Source organism: Thalia democratica, chromosome 6 (assembly GCF_965202585.1).
Source record: "Thalia democratica chromosome 6, ktThaDemo2.hap1.1, whole genome shotgun sequence".
NCBI lineage: Eukaryota > Metazoa > Chordata > Thaliacea > Salpida > Salpidae > Thalia > Thalia democratica.
The window spans coordinates 24,294,952-24,319,499 of NC_139170.1; the positions used below are offsets into that span (position 1 = coordinate 24,294,952).

Sequence of the window (24,548 nt, forward strand, 5' to 3'; positions counted from 1 at the left end):
ACTTAATCTTTTAATTAAGCGTTGATTAATTATATTTGGTATTTGTTTTATAATATTTTTTGGGATATATATTAATAGTTTTTTAAAAAGTTCTGGTCGATAGCGCTTGACAAGTTAAATTTGAGCTAAATATTTATTAGATTATACAATAAACAATTACGTTTAGACGACCGTTTCGTATTTGAGATATAACATCCCATATTCTCCTCAGTAAAGCTAAAGTTTATTAAAAAAGATAAACAGAAATTTAGAATTTCAAAATTTTATAAGCTTTATGACTTAGTAATAATGAAGGTTTTTGTGCAACAAGTTAAGGTTGAAAAATACGCTGATTTTAGTTTTGTTACTGTTTAAGAATTTTAGCATTTTGAAAAGTTTGGAAAGGTTGTATTAGAAAAATGTTATAAACTGGTCGTGTTCGCGGCTTAATTATACTTTGATTTAATATTTAATTGGTTTTAGTAATTCAAACTTAGACTTTTTATAAAGTAATAGATTAATAAACTGCAAGCAACAATAAACAAAACAATATTACTAATTTATACTAAATTCGGCTGCAGACTTGGCAACTTAGAACAAGTCAAAGTTGTTAAATCAGACAAGACCATAACACTAAACAAGAAAAGCGAAAGACAAAATATATGCATTTAATACCAAAATTAGTTTTTTAGCAAAATTAGAAATATTTTTTGCATATTTTTAAATATTATTTAATTAAATAGGCTGGTAAATCATAATAAAAATGTTACAAACTAAAATCAACAACAAATTTTAACTAGATTCAGGGTTGCAACTTTACCTAGAATTTGACAATTTAGGCAAAAAAAAACCTGGAATTTTAACAATTGTCACATGTTCAGTAGTAAAATTTCGATTTGACTCAACAAATCTATCATATAAAAAAAAGACCCAAAACAAAACAGACCCAAAAATGTGTACTATTAAAAACCTGAATGAAATTTTAAAAACCTGAAAATTTTTTTGAAAGCACGAGTGGCAACCCTGTAGATTGTATGGCTGTTGATATTATAAATCAACATAAAGGGTTTTGAACAATCATATGAGAAGTACTTTAAGGAAGTAGATTCAAAACAATTGTACAGGTTGCAATAGAATAAAACAAAGTGTAAATAGTAGTATTAATGTATCATTTAACTAGTTTAAATCCGTAAAAAGGACATTTTTAAGCTTAACTTCAATTTACTGCTAAAAATGGTCAAAAAATATGTACTTGCAAAATTCTGGAAAAAATTTTGAAAACTTGACAAAAACCAGTGGCCACCCTGGTTAAAAGAAATATCGTCAGATATTTTATAAAACTTGTAATAAAACATTTCAAAAAAAGAGTTCACTATCAAAAAATATTTATCACACATAATATGCAAACTAGTTATTAATGTTCGGTTAAATTAGAGACATTAATTAAATATTATAACAAAAAAATGAAATAAAAGTAATCAAATTCAGATTAAATGTAATTGCGCTGGTGGTTGCAAGTATGATTTGAAAGGGGGCAATTGCCGTTCGGAAAACATAACGACACCGGCTTATGCTTAACTTAGTTCAAATTCTGATATGCTAACCTTAAAAATCTTTAAAAAGTGGTGTATATGAAAATGAGACTTAGCGTTAGAAGTATGTTTGTGGCCTATAGCGTAAGAACATAGATTTTAGAATAACTTGGGAGGTGATAAAAAAAGTATAGCTTATAGCATATAGTAGTAACCCTAAATGTAGGCTATGCTTCAAAGAATTAACATCCGTTATGTATGCGCTGAATAAGAGGAGCGAATTCATATCGTCTTGTCGAGATATGAAAACGCTCCTCTTAAAATTCAATAAACTTTGAAATATTTAATGTTGGAATTACTTATTTGGGGTTTGTGTTTTTTAATTGTTTGTTCAGAAGGAATTTTTATATTTGCACTGAAGTTTGTCCTCTAAAAAAACTTATTAATTATGTCATAATGTCTTTTTTTTGGTGAAATTTGAGTATTTATGTAAAGCACAGTGCAATTTTAATAGCTTATGATTAAAGCATATAGCTTTATGAAACATATGTACTATTTTTTTTTGAATTCGACAATTTGCAATAAATTATTTAAATGCCTTTCGATTGGGCTCTGTGGAAGTTGATTTAGTTTATCTAATTCTATTTTCTATATATATTTATACATTTAACACTAATAATTACTCCTAAAAGTTTAAGCTTGTTAGTTTTATTTTGATACACTTCAAATATCTTTTAAAACTACAAAAACAAGCTGTATTAAAAGCTATGAAAAAATAAAAATAACGTATTCAAACTTTATTTTACATTTATTTAAATATGTAACTACTTTCTCTTTTTGAAAACTTTTAAAATGTAATATATGAAAGTTATCTGCAGTGTAAATTTTTATATTATCAATTATTTTTTTTGCTTTTTATAGTTTTTCAGATCTGTTATTTACTAAACCAATCGTTTAATTTTCTAGATTCTTTTGACACCAAGTTTTGTATATGTTATTATATTGGGTCTTTGAATGTAAGTTAGACCCAAACTTCTTTATTAGAATATTTGAACATTTAGATATTGTTTTATGACACTTTTAGAATGATACTTTACTTAATAGACATAATTTTATATTATTTGTAGTTTATTGTATACTATAAGGTATAGGCATTGTTAAAGGCAGAATTATGTATCTTTTTATAAGCCGTCGGCTAATATTTCGAGAAAAAGTTGGTCGCCGGCCGCAGTAATTTATAATAATTGTAGTGATCAATATAAAATAACTATTTAAATCAAAAACATGATAAAATAAGCAATAAGTAACAGTGATAAGTAGTATTTACTTAATTAAAAGGATTGCTTTCGTTTGTTTTGTTTAGTTTTACTGCAGATCAATTATAACGTAAGTAAACTTATATGATTTTAACTGTTACTAATTGCTTTTGTCTTTTATGAATCTCTTGATTACTTTGTGATTACTTGGTTACTATATAAGTTTGTAAAATTATATTACTTGTTAGCTTTGTACTCTACTGATGAGAATTGCTCGAAATATATTTAGTGTAATTGTGTGTCTTTTGTAACTTATTGTATAATTACTGGTCACTTATGTTCCAATATTTTATTAAAAGATTAATTGTAAGCTTTTACAATAAAATTTTTTTTATATAGTTTTTAAATCGCAGGTTGCAGATTGTTGCTTTGCTGACCGCAGTTTGCCGATCTGTTGTTTAAAAAATGATAAACATTATTTCTTACAGTAAACGGAGTAATGACTTGTTACCTCACATTCAATTGGATGTTCACTCTTTTGATTTGTTTGAAATTAAACCAGTAACTGAGTATAACTTTTATATGCAAACTTTTGGCACAACTAACACAAGACAAGTAAGATATTTTTAATTTGAAATACATTTAGAAACACTAGTGTTATATATACTGTACCTTTTTTATGTTTTATAGAGATAGTCAAAGTCATTTTAATTTAACATGAAATTAATTTGATAATTTAATAAGAATTTTTTTATGGCTTTAATAAAAATTTATCAGGAAAAAATAAATATTAAAACTTTAATTTAGTAAGATTTGAATTTTTAAAAGTTATATTACAATAAAATTGATAAACTTAAAACTGATCTTATAATGAAGTTTAAATAACTTACTAATGATGTAAAATGTTTTAAATAAAAATTTAGTTAAAACTATCTAAAAAGCCAAATAAAATTCGTACATTAAAAGTGTATAACCCTCTATTCTTGGTAATGAGATCTTTTGTAATAGTCGGCTCAGGGTTAAAATTTGGTATGTGATAACCAGCGTCCATACCCTCTTCAGCATCAGTAACTAACCTCGAGCGGTCGTATACTGACACAGGTATGGATTTCTCGCTGCTAGTGCTCATACTCAAATATAGGTGATTAGTGCTACCAATCGGGTTTATAGTTGGTATTTGTTACAATTAAACGTATTCTACAAAAGGTCTGATATAATCAAGCTTATAAATAAATGCTAATATACCGAGGTTAAAATCTCGGTTACGGTGTGAACTAAACCGTAACATATGCGTAATATACCGAGGTTAAGATCTCGGTTACGGTGTCAACTAAACCGTAGTTGATTTTAAATGTATTAAACCGTAATAGACTGAGGTTAAGATCTCGGTAACGGTGTGAACTAAACCGTAGTTGATTTTAAATGTAATAAACCGTATAAGAACGAGGTTAAGATCTCGGTTACGGTGTGAACTAAACCGTAATTGATTTTAAATGCAATAAACCGTAATAGACCGAGGTTAAGATCTCGGTTACGGTGTGAACTAAACCGTAGTTGATTTTGAATGTAATAAACCGTAATAGACCGAGGTTAAGATCTCGGTTACGGTGTGAACTAAACCGTAGTTGATTTTAAATGTAATAAACCGTAGTAGACCGAGGTTAAGATCTCGGTTACGGTGTGAACTAAACTGTAGTTGATTTTAAATGCAATAAACCGTAATAGACCGAAGTTAAGATCTCAGTTACGGTGTCAACTAAAACGTAGTTAATTTTAAATGTAATAAACCGTAATAGACCGAGGTTAAGATCTCGGTTATGGTGTCAACTAAACCGTAGTTGATTTTAAATGTAATAAACCGTAATAGACCGAGGTTAAGATCTCTGTTACGGTGTCAACTAAACCGTAATCTAATATAATCTTGCCTATAAATAAATGCTAGATATATAAATTAAGCTTAACTAGGTTAAATTCTAGTTAGTAAACAAACACGAATTAACACTCAATGTTTATTGTATAATATAAGAGACTACGATTTTAGAATAGAAACTAAGTGACTCGCTAAATGAATATTAATGATATTAATGTTATATTGTTCAATGCCCAATAACAAATAATGCTTAGTAAACGTATCAAAGGAACGTCTTAAACATAATCAAAAGTAGTGCTCGAAAACTAAACACATACACTACCCCTATAAAACACATTAACGCCAACGCAACTGCGCTACGACTACTACGACTCAACACCAACTATGACAACTAACCACACTTGATCTCTCTTGCGGTGCTTTTTATACCGTTTTCGCGTTTTTTGTACTCTCTTCAGAGCGATATGTGGAGATATCGTTACATGTATACTTTTCTTCTGAGAGTATTTTAATTAAATCTTATTAACTTAGGTGTCATTGTTAAAAAGCCGTACGTAAAGGTTGGAAGTTTGTAAGCACTGTGGTTGATTAAATTTGTATTACACTTTTTTGCAATTAGGTATCGGCTGCTCCGGGTGCATGACTATTCAAATTCGGACAGTTCAAATTATTTAAAAAAAAATTGAAAGAGTCACAACTAGAAATGTTATGTATATTTTTCAAATATAAAAAATACATATGAAGGTCCTATTAATATCTAAAAGCCGTTTTTTTCTTTTTGCAAAACATTAAATATTTTTTGAGATATGGCTTAAATAAAATAAAAACATAATTATTTTAAATAATTTTAAAATATCTTAAAAATATTTAAGATTTTGCAAAAAAGAAAAAGTGGCTTGTAGATTTTAATAAGATCTACATATTTTTTTTAAATTTATATTACTTTTTGAGATATAATCATTTAAATATTTTTTAAGAATTTTAATTATTGGAATTTGAGTTGTCCGAATTTTAATTGTCATGTAACCGGCTGCTCCGGGGTTTTCTTTTCTTATGGATACGAGCAATTGAAAGATAATCCTTTCCGTAGTTTGGTCTTTACGACTTAGGCAATGATTTTTTTTTGCTGTTGGCTACTAAACATGCATAACTCCGATAAACGGCAATATGTAAAGGTCTACTAGTATATTGAAGTCGGCAGATACTGATGGCTCAGTATCTGCAAGACCCGTTAACTTATTTTTTATCTTAGTCTTAATCATTTCTATTAGTATAGTAATCACTTAAATAGTAAATTAAATTACAAACAACTGGTTATAAGTTACACAGCACAGTTTAATATACAATATTTAATAACAAATGTTAGAAAATACGTATTAAATCAAGTGAAATTGTACAAAAAGTTAATAAAGCTAAAGAATAATTTAATAATTTGGTACTTTCTTTAATAAGCAACAAAGTTTAATCTATAACTTGGTACTTTCTTAAAAAGCAACAAATTTATAAAAGTTCAAACGCTTAACTGAATTCCACTCAAAGATTCAATTCAATTCAAAGCGAAGAAAAGTATTGTGTCATTCATCAGAGTTCATCAGTAATTGAACGTTGCTACAACAAGAATAGCATTTCGTATTAAAAACTGGTTGTTAAGCAAACGTCATAGTGCTTTAACAAATTTAAACTTCGCAGTGTTACAACTACTTTATTTGTAAACTTATTCACTATTATCGCAAAACCGGGACCATTAGCGAGTTCAGTACAATATATTAAAGTAAGTACCAGTTTTAATGACCCGTCTGTCTGCAGCAATCCAATCTATCTGTGTCCTCCTCATCCAATGCACCGCTCAAAGCAGGTAAAAATTGAACTTTCGCAAAACCTTTTTACTATTTCTCAAAAAAAAAAACGTTTATATTTTCTTAGTTTACTTGATAAGTTTCTAGTTATAGACCTCAAATTTTCTTGTATAATTCTTGGAGCGGCTAATCTTTAGTTAAGTGAAAAGTCGTCTTCGACGAGGTTTTGATTGTAGTATTTTTCATGCTGTGACTCCTATTCTGTTTTGGCTTTTCACAGAGAAAGTTTATCAACTAGCCATTTATTAACTAAGTAGCCTTTTTTGAACTAATTTTAGCTTTTGTACAACATCAATGCTTTAAAGCTTTCATCAACCAGAAGAGTAGTAAAGGGGACTATATACGTGAGTTATTCTGAAACTTTAAGGTTTTTCTATTAGGTTTCTAAATTCAGATTTATTTTCTTTTAGCTATTCTTAGTTTTCCCTCTACTAGTTGCCTGAACGACAGTGGTTTGTCAAATATTGCTGTTATTTTTTGTGTAATGATATGACTATTAGCTTTTTTACGTTTACTAACTAGCTAAGATTTTCTTCTGACAGATTTGTTTAAATAAATCTACTGTACAATTTTTAATGTTTGAATACTAGACTAAGTTGACTTTGTTTGACGTAAATTTACAAGTTTAATTTTTTTTTTCCATATATTTAAAATAGTTTTAATTATAGATAGCTACCCAGTCTAATGACGATGCAGTGGCAATAGAAGTGCAAACAGATGTAATTGAGTTAGTAGAAAAATGGCAGCAGCATCCTCAAGATGGACAATTTGCATTTGGTGGTAAATATTGTTCAATTGTTCTGAAAACTTAATTTAAAAAGTATAATAAAGATTTTTATAAAGTTTTTAAACATTAACTTTTTGCCTAATAATAATGAATTTTAAATAGTGTATAATCTATCTTGAGATTACCCTAAATAATTTGACAACAAAAGATATTTGTTGAAAACAAAATATAACTCAGAAAATATTTTACAAAATTCTAACAGAGTTGAACTTGAAATTTTCTTAACCAAAAATCTTGATCGAAAGAGTATGAAAATGCACAACATAAATAAGTTCTCAGACAAATTGCTGAACAAAAATAAAATAGTCTTTAATTTTATTAAAATCTTCCCTCTAATTTCTTCCTTATTGACTACCATATATTACACAAAATATACAAAAACTCTTAAAATACTTATTTCTATTAATTTATTTTGCTTTTTTTATGTGATATGGAATGGTTCCTACTGAAAAAAAAACAATATTTTTGTACATTCAAAAATTTTTTTATTGGTGTTTAATTTTTTTTTTTTAATTGGGGATGTTTTTAGATTTTTTTTTTGAAGACATAACTCAATATAGGTCATATAACTTTGAAACCTATAAAGAGACCTCCATTGTTTAATTCACAGACTAAATCACCTATAATATAAAAGCGACCTGGTTTCATCCTTCTTAGAATGTATCAGGAAGACATAGTCACGATGCACCGTATTAGTCAAACTAGTCAAATGTTATATTAAATTTTTGTTCAATTTTTCACTGGAAAAATTTATTATAAGTTTATTAATTTTTAACTGAAAAACAATATTAAAGAAAACTTTTTTGATTGTTTGTTGCTTGATTGTGTGAATATACTAAGCAAAACGAAAACAAATTAAATTTGCTTTTTTATAACAACTTTTTCTTTGACAGGAGAATATGTAAATAAAATAAAAAGAAAAGAAGTTAATGAATATTTAAAGATAAAGTCTATGTTTGAAAATGATAAGGGAAATTTTAATGAATTTATACGACATTCTTCATGCTTATTTGAAGTAAGTTCTACTGAGCTTAATGTTATTGGAAAAAGCAAGAGTGGGTCCAAAAGTCATTTTAAAATGAGTGAATCTTACATAAACTTTAATGAATCTTCTTTAACTACAAGTAGGTAAAGCTTTTATTTTAAAGCTAATTTGAAAAGTTTACATAAAAATTTTATTTGTATATAGTAGATGTTTACTTTAAAATATATTATAAATGCAGTTCGAAAAAATTTAAAACATTTTATTTTAAATCATAAAGTAGTAGTTTTATAACTAAGCAGATAACATGTGTGCTTGTAATACAAGTATAGGTAGTCAATATAGATATTATTTTTGTGTTTTTTAGTTTCTTAGATTAACATTTTTATTCTAAGACTTTAAAAATAAGAACGCAAATAATTTATGTTTACCATTAAATAATTGTTATAAAAATTACAACAGTTTTTTGCCAGAGTATGGTATTTTTTTATCGCTAGATCATTTTTACTAGTTTAATGTTTTTTTCTTCTAGTTTAAAATACTTTTCACATCAAGAAATTTCCGATTAGTATATGTTTTATTACTTTCATTAACTATCAAGTATCTATGCATTGGGTGTTTTGTTTATTTGGTTCAGTAAAGTACTTTAAGGCCATAGGGGGTTCAAGGCGTTTTTTTTTTTTTGCAGAAATTAACATTGACTCTATAAAAAAAGTTTGAACTATAAGTCACTCTTTTTTAGAGTATACAAACTTAAACTAATTTTTGAGATATATTCTATTTTGTAAAAAAATCCTGACACAAACTTACGGACCACTATTTTCTCATAAAACAAAATAATACTAAAAATTTATGTGCTTCACTCACATGTGAAGACGTTTTTAAGCAGGACAACACATGTTAAAAATTTATGTGTTGTGTAGACGTCACACGTCAACTAGTGCTCTTTTTTACTAGTTTTTCAGGTTTGAGTGGATACTGCAATATAGTATACCATAACTAAATTATTGGCGAATTACCGTACAAAGATTCTTTAAACACCTAGTTTTATTTAAATTTAAGAAGGTTTGAAAATATCTTTATAAGGATTGTAAAATCTAAATTTATGTTTTATTCAAAAAGTTTATATTAGGTTTTTTACGGTTAACATCAGTTTGAAAATTTAAGTGTTAATAGTTAAAATTATTGTTTGTTTCATTAATCAAAATTTCCAAAGAAATTTACGAAAACTTAAACTTTAGTGTATTTAAACTTATTATATTAAGTATTGTGTCTTATAAGTATAAAATAAGTTTTTTATCAATATTTATTAATATGTAATGATATTAACATCTCATTTTCGTATTTTAAAGCGGATGTTGTAAACTGTTTTACGCAGATTTCGTGACGTGCTTCCAGTATTTAAAACAAACATTTTTATTATTTCAAGGAGTTAATTTCATTCCGACAAGTATATATCGGCGTTTTGTCTTTCAAATACGCGTTAAAGTGAGTTGCAAAGTTATTCCGCGGTATGATCTAGTTACGATTAAGTTTAACGTTTTACTTCAATTTATCGAGAATCAAGAAAACGTCTACATCGCGGAGTTGATGTTAGTATTTATGTAACTTTACGATTGTTGATACTTTTTATAGATTTTATTTGTGTCGTGATTTAATAGTTTCTTTCTTCAGAACTAAGAATTATTATTGAAAATAAAGTAAATTGCATTCATTCAAAGTGTGTTTTATTCATAACTTAGGAATAAGTTTGTAACTATATTAAACTATCTCGAAAGTAAAGTCCTATTTGGTTAAAGTGGAAACCACGCAGTGTCTATTAAGAACCTTGATACTTCTGATTAGGAATCTTTAAGCAGTCAACAGAATAAATGCACGCAAACAACAATGACTATATCAATTTTAATAATTCTCATCAAGCAGAGATGATGAAAGATAATGCTGAATTTTATCAGTTAAACAGCATTCAACAACAATTTAGAAAATCAAGCGAAGTTAAGCAGCTAACAAATGAAGAAGAGTTAAGAGTTTTGCAAACGCAAATAAAAAAACTAAATGATAGATTAAAGCAGTCTAGATCACCACATTTCGAACGTGCGATGCTAGAAAAACGCGAACCTTTTTACGATGATTACGAAAAAAGTAATCAAAATAATTTAAACAACTTTAGCGACATTTAAGGCGCAAAGACTAATTAAGAAGTTTAAAAGGTTAGACTTTGTAAGAAACCCTCGTGATATTATTAGTTTTTTCGAGGAGGAAATGTTAAACGAAGGTATTTCTAGTGATACAGCAAAGTATAAGTTTTTAATTGGGTTTTGGCCAAGAGAAGAGTTGTCAGATTATTATAAAATAACAGAACGGTCTGAAAGAAATTACAGTTCTTTAAAAAATTTTTTTATTAATAGGGACAATCAGTTAGCTGAAGTTTTAGATAAAGTTCCAATTTGGAATGAGTATACAAACTTTAATAAATTATTTGCTACAGCAGTGAGCTGGGCCAAATGTCCAGAGCAGGACAGAATTAAATTTTTTCTTGCATACTTAATGCCCTTTTCGATTAAAGATAAGATTAGAGAACATTTTGATGAAAGCTTAGAAGTTTTTAAAAGAAAAGGACAAGCCATATGGAATGTTTATAAAGAAAACGCATTAATACCTAAGCAAGTTAATTACAATAGACTACAGCAGTATGAGCAAAGTCATTATAAGTCTAAAATAAATAACCATGAGCCAGTTCGTCCTAATAATCAACAAAATTTACATTTAAGAGATAATGGTATTAATCATAATTACAATTATCGTCAACATAATCACGATAGAGATAATTTTAAACCAATAAAATCATACAATGGGAATAGTAGTAATAATGTTAACATAGCACAGTGTTTGTCATGTCATCAATACTTACCCACACAAACATTTAATATAACTAAGGCGTCACAAACAACCAAAGAAAAAGCTCAGGTAACCAAAAACACTATAGCAGTTGGAGTAACTGGTCAAGTAGTATGGTTTAATGTTCGCAAAGGTTACGGTTTTATTCAACGTGATGATCGGAACAGCGATATTTTTGTTCATTATACAGCTATCGTCAAAAACAACCCTAACAAATTCTTAAGGTCTCTTGCACAAGGAGAAAAAGTCCAGTTTGATATTGTTGTAGGTAAAAATAACATGTCAGAAGCCGCAAACGTGACAGGTCCTAATGGTAAAACAGTTCAAGGGTCTAAGTATGCTGTAGATAAAAATTCAAACTACAATCAAAAACTTCAACAAAATATATTTAACGTAAACCATCATTCTCGTAACCTCCAACAGCAGAAAATAAAAGCTAGTAGAGCTTATAAGCAAGCTTTTGCTTTTAAAGCAAAACAAGGTAAACTTATCAAAGAAAAACATCAGAAACAACAGCAGAAAAATATCAGTTACAATAATAAGTATGATAGCAAGCCAAAATATCAAGTGCCAACAGTGCAGCTTAAAAGTTATAAACAAGACTCAGGCTATTACAATTCTTCAAAAACAAAATCACAAACTAGCGTATCAAGCAACATATTAGCTAAAGAGAAAAACAATTTGGCAGTACTTAATTCCTTTGACAAAAAAGAAATTATAACACAGAATAAAAAAGAGTCAGAATTACTAATAGCAGGTCTAAAACTTTTACCATTTATCATAAAGCCCTTTTGAAGATAAAATATAAACATTTTCACAAAACTAACGAAACATACTTTAATAAAGGTAAAAAGTTGTAACTTTTTATTAACATGAAAATCTATTTAAATATTTTCTAAACTCAGGTAGTGTTTTTAAGAAATTAAACTGAAAGAAACTATTAAGTGTGTTTATTTTGTATTTTTTTCTGATAAAATTTCTGAATTGTAAAATTTTATAGCTTTTTTACTTTTAATGATGTGTTACAAAGTTTTTTATATTATAAATTACAGTTTAGTAATTGAACTATTAATTAAAAGCTATCAAATAGCAATTATAAAATAGAAAAGTTTAATATGCCTATTTTTTTATATTAAAAATTTAGTAACTACATTTTTTTCTAATTTTAAAACAAAACTAAATTACCAGATTTTTTTGCTCGTAAAATAATCAAGTTCAAGTTTAAAGCTTTAAAATTCGACTCGTGATAAACTTTTCCTATAAATTTTGAATTTAAAAGTACTTTCAACTCCCATTTAGTTTTGACTGTTAACGATCGAAAAAAAGCACTCGCTAAATTTTTCTCTTTAAAATTTCTATAATGCTTAGAAATTGCTCGTGTTGCTTTTTGAGATATTTTATACTTGAATCCTTTAAAAGTTTGTGCATGAACATATTACTTATTGTTTTGTAAAATATTTTAAAGAAAATGTTTTCTGTTTTGTTTATTAAAGTTTGCGAGTTGAATATTAAGAACATATGTTTTTCTAAGTTAAAAACAAAATTAAAGTTTTTCATGTTTTTTAAACTATTAATTTTCTTTTAATGCATCTTTAAATGCTTAATTTTTGTTTTGTATAAAAAAAAGGGTTTGAAAGTAAATACTGACAGTTTCGTTATTGTCTTGTGGCATAATAACATAGTAGTTTTTACTAAACTTTCTTGAAAGAATATCTCAACTTTTTTTTTGAGCGGCGTATTTTTTGAAATGAATTCTTTCAAATGAATACTACAATGATGGAAAATGAAAAGATGAATATTTTCTATGTCAACATGTGAATTCGATGAATTTTTGAATTTGAAGTTTAGAGAAGAACAAGCGAATTAAAACAATTCGTTCCTGCTAAATAAACCACCGTAGAAGAAGAAATCGTAAGAGAAACGCCGGAATAGAAGATGCCCGAGGACAACAGGCACAAGGACAAGAACCCCAAGGATAAGAAGCCTGAGGACAACTAAATGACTATCATTGTTACTTACTTTGTCTTTATGTTGTGTTTTATCTAAGTTTTTGTAAATTATGTAACTTTTGAGATAATAAGTTATACAGTTTCTTTTTCTTACTTTTTTCTTACCCGCGCTTAACACTTATAAAAAAGTTTAAAGTTAAGTAGGATTATAAGGATTTAAATTATTTAAAACTAGGCTTTAAACGTTAAAATTGAAAATTAAAAAAGAAACAATGTAATGATATTAACATCTCATTTTCGTATTTTAAAGCGGATGTTGTAAACTGTTTTACGCAGATTTCGTGACGTGCTTCCAGTATTTAAAACAAACATTTTTATTATTTCAAGGAGTTAATTTCATTCCGACAAGTATATATCGGCGTTTTGTCTTTCAAATACGTGTTAAAGTGAGTTGCAAAGTTATTCCGCGGTATGATCTAGTTACGATTAAGTTTAACGTTTTACTTCAATTTATCGAGAATCAAGAAAACGTCTACATCGCGGAGTTGATGTTAGTATTTATGTAACTTTACGATTGTTGATACTTTTTATAGATTTTATTTGTGTCGTGATTTAATAGTTTCTTTCTTCAGAACTAAGAATTATTATTGAAAATAAAGTAAATTGCATTCATTCAAAGTGTGTTTTATTCATAACTTAGGAATAAGTTTGTAACTATATTAAACTAGCTCGAAAGTAAAAACCTATTTGGTTAAAAATATTCACTTGAAGTAAGTTTTGTTTTGATGATTACGTGAATTGTGGTATTTGAAAACTACTTAATACCAAACTAAGTTCAACAGCTATTAGAGTTAACAGCAAGGTTTCTCAAAGTTGTCCATATAGCCCCCCTAGGTGATATTTTAGCAAGCAGGGGGAAATAATCTACAAGGAGGAGTGTGACTAGTAAAGGGACTACTTGGAGGTAGTTAGATACATTTCACAAGAAATTTGAAACCTACAGTAGATATTCTAGGATTGAGAGTGAAGTGCAAAAAAAAACAAAGTTTAAGGGACAATTACGGAAGGTTTACAACTTACACTAGTTATTCTGGGGTTTATATAAGTGAAGAGCAAAAAATGTCTTAGGTACATTTCACAAGAAATTAGAAACGTACACTAGATATTCTTGGGTTGGAATTAAAGAGCAAAAAAGGCCTTAGACAGAATTTTCATAAGATATAATCCTGTGCTACTACAGTATTATCTGATAATACATTGCGTTGGTCAGAGACCGTGTTAAGGTTAGGACTACTTTTACGAGTATGCCTAGTAGTACCTAAATTATTTTCAGTTGATTTTGCACGCGTAGCGTGCTTAGAAATCAGCTTCTTGAAGCTAGAGGCCGAAAGTGTGTTAGGTTTTTTACTGTCAGTACTCATAGAGTTAGTACTCATATCTACTCTGAGAGTAAATTATCTTATTAGTGACCAGACTAGACAGTAGTTATTTAAACTTAAACTAGTGGTTTTATGATATAATTTAATGTATAGTTTTGATATGAGCTAGGTCGGAACGGGTCAAATATGCACGAAGACATTTTTGTTCGAAGGATCAAATATGCACGAAGGGACACTTTTACACGAGAGTAAAAAATAAAAAGAAATTAATAAAATAACAAAAAAAAGAAAAGAAAAGTTATGACCGAGGGTAATGTTTAGTGGTAACAGTAAAAATAGGAATATCATTAATAGTAAAAAAAAAGATTAAAAAATAAATATATAAAAAACTTTTCAACCCGTCCAAAAGTATTTTCGTGCAAAAGTGACCCCTTGTGCAAAAATGTCCCTTTGTGCATATTTGACTCCTACCCAAGCTTGATAGTGCTTTTAATATACAACTTGAATTATAATCTTAATGTAGACAAGAAAGTAAATGTTTAATTTAGCTTTAGTGATCCTAAATATAACTCACTTTATAATCTCAATATAGCATAAATTACGATACACTAAAACTAATAATGTAAAGTTTACGTATATACGTTCTACCAATATAACTAAAAAATAGCTGTTCAGCTCTCAAAATTAATTTTAAAATTAACAAATAAAGCGACACCAAAGAACACTCACACACGTGGAATTCAGAGCTCGATGGTTTGCTTGCACGGCATTTTTTACTAGATGCATTAGCGTTTGTTTTTAATTCTTACTGAAATCAGAGCAAAACTAGGACTTAAAGCGTATAACACGTTTAAAAGTACGCTTTGGTTGAGCTACAATAGAAATGTATACTTGAGAGACAGTTGTGAAAAACAACGAAAGCTTGTAAACAGATAGTAATCGATATACACTTTCTTTAATTTTTCGGCGGTTCTTTCAGAGGTCAGTTGACCCACAGAAGAAGTGCAACGCTCGAAAAAACGGTTGTGAGCGACCAACAAAAGCCGAAAAGTGTATATAAACGCTTTCGTTTCTCAGCCGTTTTTACTGATGTCAGTTAGCTAAAATATAAGTACAATGCTTTGATAAACAGTCGCCAAAAACAACGAAAGCTGAAAGCGTATAAAAGCTAAAATACAATCTAGGTGATGTTCAAAACTAGATCGAAACACGTTCAGGTAAACGTTTTTCTAGGTTTCGTTTGATACTAAGTACAAAATAACACGATTTTAAATAAGTGAAGTCTTGTTCGCAAAGAATCAAAAAGTGCTTGCTAAAACAAAAGAGCGTTTGCTTTAATTGTAGCTAATTGTAACTAATCATGCCAACAATAATAGCCAGTCCAAACAAAACATTAAATAAACTGTCAAATGCAAAGCGCAATCGCTTTAAACAAAAAGCTGCGAGCTTTACTGTACTACGACGAAAGTTTTAACATTCTACTCAAGAATATTCGAAAACTGCCACTTTCAAGCCACGCTCGGCTTTATATAATATTAGACTACAGAAACTCTCTTTTCTTTTTCAAAATTTTTCGGAGAACAAGCAGATAATGCTTACAGAGATTTAAAACTTGTACTATATATGTTGGTGTTTGTAATGAGTAGGGGAATCATTTTTTAATGTTCTCAAAATGGGTTTGTAATATCCTGGTTTACAACATGTTGTTTTAACATCTAATGTTGTTTAAGTCAGTTGTAAAAGAAGGAAATTATTGTTTACAAAGTTTAGAACCCTTTGATGGGTTTGCATTGATGGTATTTGTTGCAGCTTATTAAATAAATATGCTTTATTAGTACGCACGGATTCTTTGTAGACTTTAATTTATATGTAGTGATGGTTGGAAATGTAGTCAACATTATGAAAAAACGTTTAAGTTTATATTTATTTAATGAATTTTACTTTTACAATTTAGTTTGAATTCGCTACATTAACACCTTATATATGTTAACACCAATTTTGTATATAACAACTTTTTTTAATTTTTACAGGGTTGCCACTTTACCTGGAAAACCCTGGAATTTGACAATTTAGGCTAAAATAACCTGGAAAAACCTGGAATTTGAGAAATTTTGAAAAAAAAACTGGAAAAACATGGAATTTTGTTTAAAAAACCTGGGAAAACCTGGAATTTTTAATAATTTTAACATTTTCAGTTGTAAAATTTTGATTTGACACAAAAAATTTATCATATAATTAAGATTTTTTGTCATCATCAAAAAAAATTTTTATTAAAAAACACATTTAAAGTAACTTAACAGTATCTTTTCAATATTTTTATACTATTTAACACAGTTTTTTAAAAATAAATTAACTTAAAACTAAAGACAGACCCAAAAATGTTTACTTTTAAAAACCTGGAAGAAATTTGAAAAACCTGGAAAAAAATTTGAAAAAATGAGTGGCAACCTTGTTTTTAAGAATATAAAAGAAACACATTATGTATGATACTTCTGTATAGCTGTAATATAGTTTGTATATTTTTTAGTTGTTAGTTATTAGCTTACGATAAATAATCTCGTTTATTTCATTAAATTTAACTTCTAGACAGAAAACTTTGTTTTTGTTTGCAATGTGAAGATCAAATTATACAAGCATTTACCCCTGTTACATCTAGTGATAATGACCAACAAGTATTCATCAACTGTGGGATAATATATATTAAAAGTTTGGTTAAGCATCAGCAACGTGAACAGTTAAATTGCATATTATATATCTTTATTTTATGGGTGTCATTAGAACTCCATTTTAACAGGTTTTTGATTTGCGATGGTATACCAAAAGCTGGATATTATTCTCCAATGAAACATGTTTTGTTCGTGGGAACTGTAAGTTAAATATACTTTTGATACAATAATCACTTAAAGTTTGATAAGTTTAAGGCCATTGTATATTTAATTTAAAAGTATTTTAAAATTTTAAAAGTTCATAAAAATCCTTAAAATAGGATAAAATTTATACGTTTAAAATTAAATTCTTAATATATGATTAGTCTCCTACTTTGTTGAGACCTCTAAAGTTGCTGAAAAAAAGTTTATTTTAATTTGTTCTATAAGTTTATATTGTTAAATGTAGGTTTTGTTTTTTTTTTCAGTTAAAAAGGTAACAAGTTTTGCTCAAATCAATTTTATTATATTTATAAAAGCTATTGACTTATCATTAGTATAATTCAGTTATTGAGTCAATAAATTTAGACAAGATTTTTGTGCTACTTTTTAAGGGATTGTTTTACATTTTCTTTTTACAAAAAAGTATATCATAAACTTTGAAAACGGTATGTGTTAATCAATTTTTAAGAGAAATAATTTTTGGGTATATTTATTATATTTACAAATTTTAATTACTGACAATGTTTCAAAACTTCAGTTTTTATTGTGTTTTTGAAATTAGGCAGAAGGAATTGTTCTTGTTTATGATTTGAATGAGCCATCTGAAATGCATTGTATTAAAGATGATCTTGTCTATAGATTTCCATCTTACACTTCAGGTATCATAAATAATTTTTGTAATGGTATAAATTAAATAGCTATTTTTTACTTTACAGCTGACTTGATTTGATAATTTTCCATAAACACGTTCATTATTTAACATCAGTATTAAATTTTTTTTTAAACTGTTTTATTTTTTACAGAAACTATTGTTAGACTAGTTTTATGAATACTCCTTTTATAGTGTTAAAATATAATTCTGAGTTTAAATATATTATTGTTGTTTTAAATACAAATGGTATCTGTATTCATTTCAATATGAAATATCTACATTTCAATATTAAAATATTTAAAATGAGCAAATAAACAGTTTCTATACTTTAAAACTATAACATAAGCAAAGTTACTTAATACCTGTCTAGAAAATTATACATGAAAGTGTACTAGATATTTTTAAACTAGGTATTACTTAAAACCGATTTTTTTTAAATTTAAATAAATAAATAAACTATATTTCAAAAAAAAATCTTTCTGTCTTTACTTTATTTTTAATTGTTATAAGTCATTTATTTATAACATTACTTGTAAATAATACTATTTTGTTAAAATTGAAGTTTTTTAATAAGCTAAAAATTAGATGTTAAAAGCTAGGAATTTAATCTATACTAAAGTTTTATCATACTACTGTATTTTTGTAAAAAAAGTATTGTCATAAAGTTTAATGTCGTTTAACTTAAATATTGTTCATAGAAAAATAGGTATGATACTGTTCGACCATTTTCTTGCGTAAAATCCGATACCTCAAAACATCTTTATTTTTTACTTAAGCAATCTTATTTAAATTCAAATAAACTAAGTTTTATGCAAATTTTTGAAGTTCTATTTTGATCTATTTTAAAAATAGCGCATATACCAACTATGTTTTGTTCTAGCATGGATGAAAAATTGTCATACTAGTCCAATTGTATCATTAGATTCAGTAGCCTCTTTTGAAAAATCTAACCAAATTTTTTCACTGGATAAAAGTTCTCTTGTGATAGTTTGGGTTTGTGTTACTTATTACTGTGTAGTATTACCATGTATGTAAAAATGTTTGTATTTATTAAAATGTTTGTTAATGCAAACCAAAAGCTGCGAGAGTAGTGACGCAGAAAATAAAATTGTTTAAAACATGTATATAAATATGTAATGTAAATGTAACAGTATTTACCTTTTTATTATGGAGTTGCTGTTAAACTTAGAGTTTTACCACATCGTGCGTTTTTTGAACTTTTAAGTTTATTTAGTATTTTAGCATACATTTTACCTATTTTTCTATTAGTTATATTTGACAAGTTTCAAATTTAATTCTACTTTAATCGTATAAGTTATTTCCTTCTAATTTTCCACTTCTAATACAGGCTTTAAGTAATACATATTTTAATTTTTTAAATAAGATGCTTTTTTTTATGTTTTCAATAAAATAGGCAAATGAAGAAAAAAGCTTTAAGCTAAATAAGGCGCCCACAAAGTATATAACAAATTAGCAAAGTCTCAGAAGCACTAAAATCAGTGATTCAGGTGAAATATCCTTAGGAAATTCTAACAAGTCAATATTGTTCAAATGTTTTATTATAATATTAAATTTAACTTACGCAACTAACAAGTAATTATTAATATTTTACTATTAATTTTCTTAACATCTAAAAATTTCACAGGTTTTTGTTGAAAATGTGTCAAAGTCCGACGATGATAAAGGACTATCTCCGCTTGCCGTAGTTAAACTGGTAAAAAATGTTTCTACAGAAACTAATTATTTGTAAGTTTAATGTGGTTTGTATTATAATTAGTTTTTCAGTCTTAACTTAAAATATACTATTTGTTTCTTTTAAAAGCTATATGTTCATGACAAAATGCTTATATTATACATACATAGTATTAGTAATACATAGTATTAGTATATAGAATTTGTTTTTGTTTCTGTAAACTAACTCTTAGAGTTATATAACAACTAAATATATAAAAAAGCACTTACAAAAAATAGAAAAAAAAAACAAACACATTAACGAAATAAAACATGAAGCTCGAACAATAGCTACAATTTTGAAATAAAATTAAACAACTGAATAAACCAACTACCAGTCAAAGAATGCTATAACTTTAAAGGATCATAAAAACAATTTAAACATCAAATCTAAAGCTAGAAAAATTTACCCAACAAGCTCTAGCTTCGGAAAAGTAAACAGGATAATACTTAAAGGAGTAAACAAAACAACACGACAAAGAAAAATCTAAAACAATGGAATAGCTCAGAAAAAATCAGAACATGGTTCAAAAAACAAGAAACAAACAAATACAAACTGATCGGTTTGATGTAGAAAATTTTTATCCGTCAATAAACAAGAAAATTTTACTTGAAGATTCCTACAACATACACAATATTATTCAAATAAGATAAAAAAGTGTACTAAATGCTGCCTAGTCTACTTTGTTACACCAAGACTAAGTATGGATTAAATCAAGAAAAACAACAACAACAATTATTTATATGACATAACTAGAGCGTACTTGGCGCGGAAGTATGCGAAATTTTGAATTTATATTATGCGTTGTTTAATTAACGAGTAAAAAATATAAATTTAACTAGAAAATATGGGAATATAAAGAGTGTATGGATTAATTAAAGCATATGATAAAAACCCAGCGGCTCAAAAGTTAGGAGAAAAAAATTAATCACATCTTGACCAAAGAAATTGCAATAAAATTCAAAGTTCAAAATCCATAAGCTCTGAGAAACTTAAGTGATAGTAAACCAAAAAACTGTTTCATTTTTTTCTGTAAACTAGATCATTAAATTATATTTTAAATAGAGCAAGGTTATCAAAATCACTAAAAGCAAATTGCTAATAGACAAAATATTTAATAAAATCAAAGTAACCAAGTGATAAAATTACAAAAATGTTGTTATAAATAATGTAACAGAATGCCATATAGTAATTAATTGCTCCATTTTTTAATCGGAAAGACTCTGTTGTTGGGCAAGCTTTAAAACAACAACTACATGGTTGCCACGGGTCAGGCTAAGTCAGTTATTTTAAGTTAAAATTTCAAAAATTCAGTTTTTTTTGGTCAAAATAGCAATATGTAAGAATTTTTCAGTCCTACTTTACGAAATTCCTTAATTTTCAAAGCCTTAAAATGATAACCAATTAATTAAAAAACAATGGTTAAAAAAAACTAAAATGGAGATATAAAACATGGTCTAAAATTTAAAAAATATATAATTAAATGAAAACCGTAAATTAACATAAAATTGCTAAAATTATTAAAAAACTGATTGAAGCCACGTTTTATTAGTTTTTGAATACAAGCTTTCTTAGAAGTTTAAAAATTATACCACGATTGGATAGAAAGGATATAAAATACCAGTATTTTTATGAGATAATACTATAACTTGTGATTGTTTATAAATCTTTGTGATAAAAATAATTGAATGGATTGATATAGTTGGGTGTTTTTTTAAGAAGTATCGTTTTTTCTGTGGGAAGATTTTCGAATTGTATGTTTGGAAGATGCTACTTAACCATTTGGAGCTTGATTGATTTTATGAAATAAACTACACTCAATTTTGGCTTTTTACCATTTCTGTGAAAGTATATCCACACTTAATCTGACAAACGAGTAGTTTGCTATTTATTAGTATTCTTAAAAGTATGTTTATGATCGGCGTAACTATCTTTAAAATTGAATCGATAAAAAATATTCTGTTCTTTACTTTTTAATCTTCTTTATAAACAATGTTATAATCTTTATTTTTATCTATATATCTATACTTATTAATCTTTATTTATAATAAAATAATTGCATTTCTTTTAAATACTCTATGTTTTGTTACTTATAGGTTTAATTACCACTAAAGATTTAGTATTAGTGTTATGCACGTTACTTCTACTTTTTGTACTACTTGTTTCCGTAGTTTAAACATATATTATAATTACTGTACTGAATATACTTCGACTTACACCTATATTGTTATACTCGCCATTGTTATGTTATTTATGTTATCATTACTTCTATTATTAGTATTATAACTATTCTAGATATTGTCACTACTTTTTTTGTAATACTCATTGTTTATTGTAATATTTGTAAGGATTTAAAAAAGCTAACTTTAAATAAACTTTTTTTTTAATTTGCAGACCCAATTACTGGGTTAATTGCTTTTTTTATTGTTATTAGTTTAATTTTAAAATTGATCTGTCTCAAAAGGTGTATGAATAATAATATACTTTTTTTCAGTCAAGTTTATGAAAGCCAGGCAACATGTGGTATTTGCCCTGATTCAAATACTTTCTATATCGGAAATAATATGGCAAGTCTTACTTTCTTTAATTTTTGTCTAACTAATCAAAGAGTAATACTGTAGCATTTTTAAATTTTGTTTAAATGTTTGATTAAAATATTAGCCGCTTTTTTCTAAGCGATAAAAATTATTCATACTTCAATTTACGTCATGTATTTCAAATAATGTTAATGACATAAGTTTTGATAATGTCAATTTCGTCAACAGACCACAAGACTTTTTGAGGCCGGTTTCATCCTTTTTAGGAATCTCTCAGTCAGTAACAAACGAAAAGCTTGACTTCGTGAATCCAAAAACAGTTTATTTAAATAAAACATAAAGCAACCGTTTGCTGGTATTGATCAGTGACGTCAGTATTGTTTTTTGCAGTGCAACGTTTGTTACATTGTTCACTAGGCAAGACAGCTGGTAGGCTCGTATTGAATAGAATCAACGAAAACGGCAGAAAACAATAGTGACGTCGTTGATTAATACCAGCAAACGGCTGTTTCATTTTTTATCATTATAACCCTTTCAATTTTGCCACCCACCCAGGCAATTTAGGGAAACTCAGGCAATATTCAAATTATAGAGAGTTTCAGGGAATTCTAATCATTTTTAAACTTTTCTGTACACAGAAGTAGAAAAGGTGTTGTTGCTGTTTCTAGTAATGTTAATGTCTAAGAAGTGAATTTTACCGGAAACTTCTTCTTCAACGGTAAAAACTATGTACCATTGTGTACAACACCAACCGCCCGCTTAACGGAATTTTGAAAGATGCCACACCTACCCATGATTTGAGTAATGTAGTATACATATTTACATGTCATTGCGGAAATGACTACGTAGGTCGAACATCTCAACGTTTCCACGTCAGGCGAGAGCAGCATGTCACGAAAAAGCTAAAAAGGTTTATTTTTAATGACGACGCGAAGCCTAAAGGTGAACAGTCATCTATTTATCAGCACCTCCTCAACAACCCTGTTTGTGCCGAGAACTACCTGGATAATAGGTTCGAAATTCTATCCCGAGCTAGAAACACCTACCATCTCTCAGTTCTAGAATCTATGTTTATTAGAACTCGCGAGCCAAAAATTTGCAAACAAAGAGATTTTTGAAATTTAAAACTTTATAAATAGCGTGTTTTTAGTAGTATTATTGTTGTCGTTTTTGTCGTATTTTGTAATGTGATTTTTATTTAATTTAGTTTCAGGTAAAAATTTTTACTATATTAAATGTTTTTGTTTTAGCAATTTTGTCTTATAAATTACTTTAAATTAGCTTAGTACAACTCAATTCTATTTAAACTTTTTTCTAAACAGACTTTTATACTTTATGACGTAGCTGGAATATAAATAAAAACAAATTATACAGTAATCTTCCTTTATTCTACCAACATATGTTTCTGTGTGTCAACGAATCAACACACTTCAACTGGGTTCTGTAAAAAAATAATTACTGTAATGATAGAAGCGAAGCATAGAATAGAATATGTGTATACATGTTTTCATTAAAATAAGATATTTTCTACAGATAATAGTTATTAATAGGTAAAATACTTAATATTAAATCCGACTGTTATAAAACTATATAATATTTATGATTATTAAGTCTAAAATAAGTAAAGTAAGCTAAATTAAACAACAAAACAACAAATTATAATATAAACAAACAACTCACGTTAATAGGAAAGATAACTGATTCAAAATTTATTATCGTTAACTAATGAAAAATATATTCATTGCAACCTTGAATGAATGGCAATTTTAGAAGAAGATAGTAAACAATTACTAAATAAAAGACGTGATATTTCAAACAACTGTGCACACAACCGACGGTTTTTCTTCAAATAACACCTGGCGCCTTCTCACCTTCTATACTTTTCATTCACCTTACACATACACACACTCACTTAACATATATTAATATAATTATATATCCTAAGTAACATATAGTTTTATTCATTTATAATTTATATCTATTTCACACAAGTCACTTCCTATTCTCCGAAATTTCATATATTCACTTTACCCTCCGACCATAATTCTTCACACCTTTATATGTTAAGTTCCAAGTTTAATTGGAAGCCTGTATTCAAATCACAGATAAACCGTGCTTTTTTACCTACTACGCCCAAGAGAGCTAGTAGGTTTTTTACTGCAGGTTTATACTTAACATATGACTACCTTGTTGTTTTACATTTTAACTTCCATATATAACACAACTTACAACTTACTTATTAATTATTTAAAATATCTGTAATATTATTACA

At 27.4% G+C, this 24,548-nt stretch overlaps 1 protein-coding gene across 1 annotated transcript in view; it reads left to right on the forward strand.

Annotated features, from left to right (window-relative positions):
* LOC145838900 (cytoplasmic dynein 2 intermediate chain 1-like) overlaps positions 1-23,182 on the forward strand; it is a 40,299-nt gene extending 17,117 nt beyond the window's left edge. Inside the window, exons 8-17 of the mRNA XM_082946521.1 lie at positions 3,256-3,382; positions 7,162-7,273; positions 8,174-8,404; positions 17,075-17,222; positions 17,283-17,355; positions 17,918-18,014; positions 18,888-19,000; positions 19,653-19,753; positions 22,234-22,348; positions 23,126-23,182. Of these exons, the coding sequence (XP_082802647.1) occupies positions 3,256-3,382; positions 7,162-7,273; positions 8,174-8,404; positions 17,075-17,222; positions 17,283-17,355; positions 17,918-18,014; positions 18,888-19,000; positions 19,653-19,753; positions 22,234-22,348; positions 23,126-23,182 (1,174 nt within the window). The remainder of the gene's footprint in view (positions 1-3,255; positions 3,383-7,161; positions 7,274-8,173; positions 8,405-17,074; positions 17,223-17,282; positions 17,356-17,917; positions 18,015-18,887; positions 19,001-19,652; positions 19,754-22,233; positions 22,349-23,125) is intronic.
* Positions 23,183-24,548: the final 1,366 nt, after the last annotated feature.